General features: G+C 49.1%; 2 protein-coding genes across 2 annotated transcripts in view; one reads left to right on the top strand and one right to left on the bottom strand.

The window, feature by feature from the left end:
• Positions 1–6: 6 nt before the first annotated feature.
• On the top strand, positions 7–3,549 carry ATP5S (ATP synthase, H+ transporting, mitochondrial Fo complex, subunit s (factor B); the record flags this gene model as incomplete). The annotated part of the gene is made up of 4 exons (XM_009078706.1): positions 7–74; positions 1,758–1,966; positions 2,750–2,921; positions 3,435–3,549. Coding segments are annotated over 4 exons (564 nt in total), but the record flags the coding sequence as incomplete, so codon positions are not given.
• Positions 3,550–5,831: 2,282 nt separating this feature from the next.
• Positions 5,832–9,808, bottom strand: part of CDKL1 (cyclin-dependent kinase-like 1 (CDC2-related kinase)) — a gene marked incomplete at its 5' end in the record, with an annotated part of 8,752 nt that continues 4,775 nt past the window's right edge. Inside the window, 6 exons of the mRNA XM_009078705.1 lie at positions 5,832–5,951; positions 6,792–6,947; positions 7,272–7,328; positions 7,859–7,941; positions 8,780–8,977; positions 9,636–9,726. Coding sequence (XP_009076953.1) covers positions 5,832–5,951; positions 6,792–6,947; positions 7,272–7,328; positions 7,859–7,941; positions 8,780–8,977; positions 9,636–9,726 — 705 coding nt within the window. The remainder of the gene's footprint in view (positions 5,952–6,791; positions 6,948–7,271; positions 7,329–7,858; positions 7,942–8,779; positions 8,978–9,635; positions 9,727–9,808) is intronic.

Here is a 9,808-nt window from a genome sequence, read left to right as displayed (position 1 = left end):
GGCCTGAGGACGCCGCCGCGGCCGCCGGGCGCCTGCAGAGGGTTCTGGGGATGGCTGAACGCCGTGTTCAACAAGTAAGAGTGAGTCCCGGGCAGCACAGTCCCCGCGCTGCAGTGTAGCTGTTCCCTCGTGAATGTTCTTTCCGCTGCCACATTGCGTGTGGGCGCTTGGCAGGGCTCGTCCTGCACCTGCTTCCCATGCCCGAGCTGTGACCTTCCGCGGGAAGGTGTGTGCTCTGCTCCCTCCCTGGCATGGCCAGAGCAAGCTGGACATGAGGGATCTCTCTCTAAATTCTGGTCTTTTACCCCAAAACTCATTTAAACCAGTAGCACAACCAAGTCCCTTTACTTACTCAGATGTGGCAGATTTCTGAGTAACAGCCCTGGCAGTGTTCACAGCCAGGTTGGCTAAAGCCTTGAGCAACCTGCTCTCGTGGGAGGTGTCCCTGCCCAGGGCAGGGGGCTGGGACTAGATGACCTCTAAGGTCCATTCCAACCCCTAATATTCTATGATTCTATGATTCATTTACATTACTCAGCATGGAATCAGCCCATGGCTTACCAAGAGTTTCAGCCACAGGAGGGTTTCACATTTAGTTTTAAGAGATAAAACCCTTCGCTGTGAAACTCCTTCCCTGCCTACCACTTTTGCCAGCAGCTAACGGTTTTGCCTTATGCCTTCTAGCAGTGTGGGAAGGGCTGTGTGGTGGAGCTGAAGCTCAGCCACATGGGAACCTCTTCCAGGTCTCTGCCCTCAGTATTCCTCATCAGACTGAGGAATACATCCTTTTCCTGAACGGACCCAAGGAGTTAACTATTGCTGAAGTGTTTCTTTGAGTTGCTGGAATTGTTGAGGAAAAATGGGAAAGAGGTGGAATTGCATCCCTGGAAGTGTTCAAGATACGAGTGGATGTGGCACTAGGGGACATGGTTTAGTGCTGAACATTGTGGTGGTGCTGATTGATGGTTGGGCTTGATGATCTTGGAGGTGATTGGGAGTATCTTTCCCAACGTTAACAGCTCCATGATTCTATGAAAAGACTTCAGGAATGACATACATGTGTTTCATAGTATGTTAAGGAGTTGGAATGGAGTTTAGAGATCATGCAGTGCCAGCCCCCTGCCTTGGGCAGGGACACTTCCCAGCAGAGCAGGTTGCTCAAGGCTTTAGCCAACCTGGCTGTGAACACTGCCAGGGCTGGGGCAGCCACAGCCTCCCTGGGCAACCTCGGACAGTGTCTCACCACCCTCACAGGGAAAACTTCTGCCTAAGATCTAATCTGAATTTCCCTCTTTCCATTTCTCCCCCTTACTCCTTGTCTTTTTCCCTGCAGTTCCTACCCAAGAGTCCCTCTGCAGCTTCCCTGGAGCCCCTTCAGCTCCTGGCAGGTTGCTCTGAGGTCTCCCCGCAACCTTCTCTTCTCCAGGCTGAACAGCCCCAGCTCTCTCAGCCTGTCCTCATAGGGGAGGTGCTTCAGTCCTCTGAGCAGCTTTGTGGCCTCCTCTGGCCTTGCTCCAACAGTTCCATGTCCTTCTTGTGTTGAGGACATCAGAACTGTGTGCAGCACTCCAGGTGGGTCTCAGCAGAGCAGAGGGGGAGAATCACCTCCTTTGACCTGCTGCCACACTCCTTGGGATGCAGCCCAGGACATCTTACCATGCACACAACCAGCTGTTTGCTGTGGTGGGTTTTTCCTGTGGAGGGAACAATGGTGCCATGCTGTGGAAGGCCTGTGGATGCTCTCTGTGTCGTGACAGGGTGGACTACGAGCGCATCCAGGCCGTCGGCCCCGACCGCGCGGCGTCGGAGTGGCTGCTGCGCTGTGGCGCGTTGGTTCGCTTCCAGGGCTCTCGGAAGTGGCAGCAGGACTACAATGGGCTCCCCACAGGACCCCTGGGGAAGTACAGGATAGAAGCAATTAATGCCACTGACTCCTGCATCATGTACAGAGGATTTGACTATCTGGGTAAGGCACATGTGGCTGTGCAGAGCTTGTTCTTGATGGTCTTTGCTTTAGTTACGTCACAATATCAACATCTATGTCATTTTCTCATTCCTTAGTAGGGTACAGACAATTCTTTTGTGCATTTTTTTCCCCTTAAAATGGTTCTACAGATATTTATGAGTTCCTAAGGTCTTGCTGGAGGTGTGTGAAGCAGAAAGAGGTTCAGTCCTTACCTGAAGTGTTCTTCACACTAAGGAGGTGCCACAAATTTCCTTGAGTTCATACTTAAGTAGTTGATAACAAAAAGCACTGTCAATATTCTTCTTTTTCTACACCAAAAGATGGTTTTGGTGCCTGTGAAGTGATAATTCTGCTTGTCCTCCAGGCATTTGTGATGTCTTCAAAGACAAAAGCAAGCACTCAGTTTCTTACAAAGGATGAAACAAGTGTTCAAGGTCTCCTTTAAATAACAAACCAAAATGGGGAACAGTTAGTTTTATTTTTTCCTAGCAGGAGACTTTGAATTTGCTGTATTAGCACATTCCTCTTTCAAGAGTAATTGTTTATCACCCAAACTTGTAGTTTTTTTGTGACCTGCCCATGTCAAAGCTCTTAGAAACTTACCAAAAGGATACAAACCCTGAGGTTTTCCTATATTTCAAGTGCTACCAAGGGACTTTAGAGGTTCATCACAGCCCCAGTGTGAAGGGACATGTTGCTGTGTGGTTTTGATGGCAGAACTTAACAACCAGCACAGGTTGGTCCTGGTGTTCTGAAGCAAATCCTTGTTTTTGTCCTTTCCAGATGGCCTGGAACATGTTACAGATATCAAGCTGGAGAAGTGCATCTACATCCAGGATGAGTGTCTGCAGAGGCTCAGTGAGACCAACAACCTGCAGAAGAGTCTCCTCAAGCTGAAGATCATATCCTGTGGGAATGTCACAGACAAAGGCATCCTTGCACTCCACAAGCTGACGTACGTGAGCTGCAGAGCACTTCATACCACCTGCTCGCTGGCTGCTCTGGGACTGTGTTGAGTGGAAGGCCTATCCCCTTCCCTTCCCCTGTATCCCTTCCCCTGGCTGTTCCTGGACTCTTTCAGACAGACCTGTGGGATGGCTGAGTTTGGCTCCAAAAAAAGTAATTAATGATCACTTTGGCTTCCACTCCCGACCCTCTCCTGTAGCTGCTTTTCAGGGCAGGATTTGGCCATGTCCTGTAACTTCACTGCTTCCTCCACCTCACACTGCTTCCTGCCACACTGTCCTCTTGTGCCTCAGGGTCTGGGAACAGACCTGGGCACTTGGGCATGGGAAGCAGTTGGATACTGTGCACCTCTGCAGCTAAAAGCCTTAGCACCCACTTCAAATTTAAACTTCCATTGGAACCAGTCACCATTGAAATGCTCAGAGCAGCCACAGCAGAATAATCCTTTCACTGAGTTTTCTGTCAGCACATACTAGTTGATTTTCTTTTAAAATATTTCTAGGAACCTGGAATATTTGTATCTGAGTGACCTTCCTGGGATCAGAGAGAGAAAAACTACCCTTCATGCTCTTCAGCTGGCACTGCCAAACCTGGAGCTGGAGCTGGATTTAGACTAAACACCACGACACATACCTGAGGTGTATGTGACTTCCTAGTATTTATCATATCGTGAATCAATTAAGTTGTAGACTCTGCTGAATTTCCAGGTATGGAAATAAGCTCAGGTCTCCTAATCCAACCTCAGAAGCTGTATGTGACCTTCTGAGAAATGATACAATGAATTATTAAGCTTAAACTCGGTGGTGGCTCAGCAAGAGAGAAGTTGGGATCCTGCTGCTTTAGCTTCTTCTAGCAGCAGACTTCTGCAGTCGTGTTTGCTGCTTTCAGAGATGCTGTTAATACCTCAACTAAAAGTTTTCAGGTATTTTATTGCACAGGAGTTCCTGTGCACAGTGGCAGTGGGAAGAAGTCAGTGGAAGCAGCAGTGCTGTGCATGGTCAGTGTATGTTGCTGGGACTGTGGAACAAGAGCTGTTTGCTCTCAGAGGATCTCACCCAGTCAGTGGGTGCTGAGCTAATAAAAAAGGTTATGAGCCTTTTTTGTGTTCTTCACAGTTGAACTGTTTGTTGTCTGGTTTTGGTGAAGGGATCTACAGGCAGGGTCACCTCATGAACACTGAGCTGCAGGATGTGGCTGTTCGTGGAGGAGCAGCACTCTCAGACAGGCCCTTGTGCACAGACCCAGTGAGTTCTGTGCTGCTCTTCAGCTGCATCCATATCACTCCTGATAAGTAAGAGAATAGTAGAATTGCTGAAGTTGGAAAAGTCGTCTGAAACCATCGAGTCCAACTGTTCCTCCAGCACTGCCAAGGCCACCACTAACCATGGCCCCAAGTGCCACATCCACATGGCTGGTAAAACCTTCAGGGATGGTGATTCCACCACTGCCCTGGGCAGCTGTGCCAATGTCTGACCACCCTTTTCATGGAGAAATTTTCCCTAATACCCAGTGTAAACCTCCCCTGGTGCAACTTGAGGCTGATCCCTCTCATCTTGTCCCTTGTTCCCTGGGAGCAGAGCCTGACCCCACCTGGCTGCACCTTCTGCAAAAGAGTTGGAGAGAGTGAGAAAATCCTTCCTGAGCCTCCTTTTCTCCAGACTGAGCCCCCACAGCTCCCTCAGCTGCTCCTGCTGCTCCAGCATTTTCCCTGAACATACTCCAGCACCTCAATATGCTTCTTGTGAGAGGCCCAGAACTACCCCCAGGACTGGCGGTGCCTCAGCAGTGCCCACAAAGGGACCATGACTTGTCCTGGGGGAGAATACAGCATTCCTAGCTCTGGTGATAGAGAAGGGCAGGGAGCAGATCCATAGTGCTGTCTCAGACATGTTCTCTCTGTGTAAGGAAAGAACAGACTGATGGGACATGGCATCTTTCCCACTGAAATGGCTTTTAGTGTTGTGGAACGCAGAATGTACTGGGAAAAGAAAACATTTTGCCCTTAGTTTCAAGAAAAAAGAGGATGTGCCTTGCCCAGCAGTGAAAAATACATCCAGTAAGTTAGAAAAAAAAGCTATGTTTCTTTTATTCAAAATCAACACAGTATTATTTCCTGGGATTCCACAAACCAGAGTCATTCCAACACAAACACGTGGGCAGAATTCCTGCCTGTGTCTGAGCAATGCTATAAATTATATCCATGATTAGTTGTGATACAAACAATTTCTGCACCTAACAAGCAAGTGGCCTCACTATTGTCAGAAACAGCAAATAAAAGCAACCCCAGAATGCCAGGATGAACCTCTGGAAAGGCTGAGGAAAGCACGGGGTTATTGTGGATCTGTTCTGCTGAGAAGTCACTACCAGTACTGTTAAACCTTGGTGATCTACTCATGCAGGAGTAAGACAGGTGTATCCCTGGAGCAGTGCTGCTTCCACAGGCTGAGAACTACCTGGAGCAGCCAGACAGCCTCTCATCAGCCTGGGCTCCACAGACACATCCATCTTCCATCCCATCAGGAATACACTAACAGCTCCTCAGGGATCAGTGGCTTAGTCCCAGAGGGACTGACTGATCTGGCAAGGCTGCAGTTCTGCCAAGTCTGCAATACAGGTGACAGAGTTAAAATTCAGTCTGCAAGCCCTGGGTTGGGGTAATCCTGAACCAGGATACAATCCCAAATTAAAACCAAATGTATTCTCCTTTGTACACAGGACTCGAAGCCAAGCTTGGAATTCTTTCTGCATCACTCCCCCTCCACCAGTGACCCAGAGGACATGCCAGACCACTTTGTACATGTCATAACATTTAGTAGTTTAGTTTTCCACCTCATAGCCTCTGTTTAGAAATCCCAAATGACTGGAACCTTGAACAATCAAGTTTGAATCTTCCACCTGGTCAGATGTTTGGGAAGTGGTAGTTGGATTTCCTGGTCTTGCAGCAGTGCTTCTTGCTGTCCAAGGCTGGGAGAACATGACTGCTGGTGAGCTGAGGCAGGTGCTGGAAGGAAAGAAAAAGCTACACAGTGTGGGTTTGTTTGGAATGAGGATGAAGCACACATTTTTCACATGGAAAAATTTCACTATTCCTACTGTAATCCCTTTCAAATTCAGAGTCATGGACCTGGGGTTCTACCACTGGACTGCAACTGGAACAGCTCATTAAAGGAATTTCTTCCAGTCATCCAGGGGAACAAAAATACTCCTGTTACATCCCATGTCATAGAAACAAAGATGTGACTCAGCTTGATCCAGGTATTTACATGCTGTAGCAGTTCTCCATCCCTCACCTCCAGCCTCCCTGCCTGTGACCAGCTCAGTGTTCCAGCTGCCATGGGGAATATGGGAATACTAAACTGCAGAATGACTTGTCATGAGGCTGGATTGCAGGATTTGGGATAGAGTCTGGGAAGGCTGAAGCAGTAGGGAGACACTTGCTTGGCCACTCCAGCTGCAGAAACACCCAGGATAACATCCCATCAGCAGTTACAAATGGAACTGGGCATTTTTGCCCTCTCCATAATTCAGGATTCAAAAGCAGATCCCAAATTAAATTGGCCACACAAGTCCATCCAGTTTGTTTAGCTCTCCTGCTACTCTTTGTCAGGAGTGTACATTCCTGGATGGTTCACATGGCTGTGCTGCTTATCCCCAATGCCCCATGGAGCCACAGAGCAGAATCCAGTCTGTATGAAATTATCCTTTATCCAGGAGGTTTGTTCTCTCCTCGGGCTAGAGCTAAGACCAGTCTAACACCACAAACTGCCAGTACAGCACAGCACAGCCACCTCCTGGGAGCCAAACAAAGGAACCAGCCCTCTGCTTAGGCATGGAATGGCAAACACTATGGAAACCTTACCCCTGGCATGTGCTTCCGAGTCAGCCTGGCTGGTTTCTGAGCTGTTTTCTCATGTTCCTTCCCCAGATCCACTGCCTCCCTAAAGCTGTCAAAGTAGGGATGCTGCAGCAGCTGTTCACAGGTCTGTCTCTCCGCAGGGTCCATCCGAAGGCACCCCTTAGGATGGTGAAGGATCACACAAAACACTCATTGAGCAGGTCTGCACAATTCCAGCTACTCACCACAGCCAATGAGTATTCCCACAGGGACACCTTCCACCAGCCCAGGTTGCTCCAAGCCCAATCCAGCCTGGCCTGGAACACTTCCAAGCATGGGAAGTCCACAGTTGTGGCTCAAGGAACAGTTACAATCTCATGGGGTACCAAACCAGCTCTGTCTTTCAATGAATCTCTGATAATTCAGTCCCCAACTCCCAGATATTTACTCACAGCATGTGCTAATCCCAGTGCAGAGCTCCTCCACCAGCTAGAACTTCCTTACCTTCATCAGAGCCAGAGCAGAGTAGGAAATATTGGGGAATTTCATTTCCAATGGCTCCTGGGGGGAAAAAACCCAGTGAGTGTACTCATATTAAAAAGTTCTTAATTCATCAGGGTACAGACACTCAGGTTTCCATAGCAATGTGACCTGTTCCTCACAAAATGCCTCTGTAACTCCATGTGCTCAGAGGCCTGGAATCACTGAGGATGTCAGGATAGCTGCTGTGCCACCAGAAATGGGTGAACAGGACATTAAGCACTTGTTTGACTGCTTTTACATAGGGTATGTAATCAGAGGGGCTCAGCCACCTCTGAAGAATATCCTAGTGCACGCTGTGGAGGGCAAAGAAAGAACACTGTGCAGGGAAGGACTGGTCAAGCTTAGTGAGGCTTTTCCAGCTCTACATCCAAAGAAGCCAGCATGTCTATGAGTCAAATGAAGCAGGAACACTTGCCTGTCCAAACACCCTGTGTCCTTAGCACTGCAGAATGGATTAGTGGAAGAGAGTGGATCAGAGTGGGACAGTGTGGATTAGAGTGGAAGAGAGCACTAGGCTCAAAGGAAGTGAGTCTGGAGGCAGCTCTTACCATGCTCTCTGGGTCTGGAATTCTCACCCCACTGAAGAACTGGTTGGTGCTGAACACTTGCTGGTGCCTGGGAATGAGATCCCCTTGGACCAACAATTAGAAAAACAAAGTTGGATTAATTTGTTGGTTTTACAGTGCCTGCATTGTATCCTCTATATCCTCTAACAAGGCTGATGCCAGTGGTCACCTAACACTTCCCAGGTCTTTCCTAATCCGCCCAGCACCAGATCCAGCTTCCCAGAGGCCACCACTGCTAAAGAGAGTGGAAGGATGGTTCCAGGCAGGGAATGATCCTGCTTCCACAGCCTGGTCTGTTGTGGGCCATGTATACATCATACCAGGAAACAGTATGACAGGCTGAGGGAGTTGGGGCTGTTGAGCCTGGAGAAGAGAAGGTTGTGTGGAGACCTCAGAGCAACCTGCCAGGAGCTGAAGGGGCTCCAGGGAAGCTGCAGAGGGACTCTTGGGTAGGAACTGCAGGGAAAAAGACAAGGAGTAAGGGGGAGAAATGGAAAGAGGGAAATTCAGATTAGATCTTAGGCAGAAGTTTTCCCTGTGAGGGTGGTGAGACACTGGCACAGGTTGCCCAGGGAGGCTGTGGCTACCCCAACCCTGGCAGTGTTCAGAGCCAGGTTGGCTAAAGCCTTGAGCAACCTGCTCTGGTGGGAGGTGTCCCTGCCCAGGGCAGGGGTTGGGACTGGATGATCTGTAAACTTCATCCCAACCCCCTAACATACTAAGATACTATGAAAACCCAACTCCTCCTTAAGGACAGGAACATCTCAAATAAATCAACACCTACTAAGGGGTGGAGAAATTCACCTCCTGGTTACTCTCATTCCCACCACAGAGGCAAATCCTCCTGGGCAAGCTGTAGTGTTGCCAAATACATCGGGAAGGCTGGTGTGGAGGGTCACTCACCCAGGGTTCTCCTGATGAGGTACAGCTGATCCACATCTGACTTGCCAGGCCACAGGGGCACCCCTGAGAGCAGCTCTGCAAAGACGCAGCCAATGGCCCACACGTCCACAGGAGGTCCATACTGGTCTCCCACCAGCAGCTCTGGGGACCGGTACCACCTGGTCGCCACGTAGTCTGTGTAATAGTCACTGGGACCAGCTAGGATGGGGCCAGGAGGGAGAGAAACACACAGGAATGTGGGATTAGAGCAATGCAGAGGTGCTGTCATCAGCTCTTACATGTGTTGGAGGCACCTCCTGGGCAGCTGCAGGAACAGGGTGAGTCACTGGCCACTAGCAGTACCCAACTTTGGAAACGCTTAGGATCTGGCAAAAATCAAGAGGATGTTTTTCTCCATATGAAAATATGCAGAGCTCCACAGCAGGGCAGTTCTCAAAGCCCACGTGGTTTGCCTGAACAGGAGCTAAAAAAACAGATCAGGGGGTTTATTTACATGGAAAATGAGAAGCCATTGTTTGCAGAGGCAGCCAGAGGGGCTTTTCCTGCCAGGGAACCCAGCTGTGTCTCCAGCATTGCATAATAACGCCTGGGCAGCTCCAAGATGCCCAAAGCCAACTTCCAGCTCCAGTGCCAGCACCTGCAGCAGGGAGCTCTGGTTGTTTAAATGGGCTCACTCCCTTTAGGCTGGTTGGGGGATTCCTACCCAGCCTTTAGCAGAACTTCCCTGGGAAAACACTGCAGCCATTATATAGGATGATGTGCAGATGCATCAGACAAAGACAAGTGGGTGTTTGAAAGGCTGATCCTGCACTTCAGTGGAGCTTTCATGTGTTCACGATCTGTGCACAGCACTCACTCAGTATTCGAGCAAATCCAAAGTCACAAAGTTTGATGACTGAGTGCTTTGTTATCAAGATGTTTTCAGGCTTTACATCTCTGTGGATGCACTGGAAACAGAAAAAAAACAAGGTTAGAAGCAAGTATTTAGCCAGTCCCTCAGATAAAGATCCTCTTAATTCAGCCACATAC

Source organism: Acanthisitta chloris, unplaced genomic scaffold (genome assembly GCF_000695815.1).
Source record: "Acanthisitta chloris isolate BGI_N310 unplaced genomic scaffold, ASM69581v1 scaffold1627, whole genome shotgun sequence".
In the NCBI taxonomy this organism is placed as follows: domain Eukaryota; kingdom Metazoa; phylum Chordata; class Aves; order Passeriformes; family Acanthisittidae; genus Acanthisitta; species Acanthisitta chloris.
This window is presented reverse-complemented; position numbering and strand designations above follow the sequence as displayed.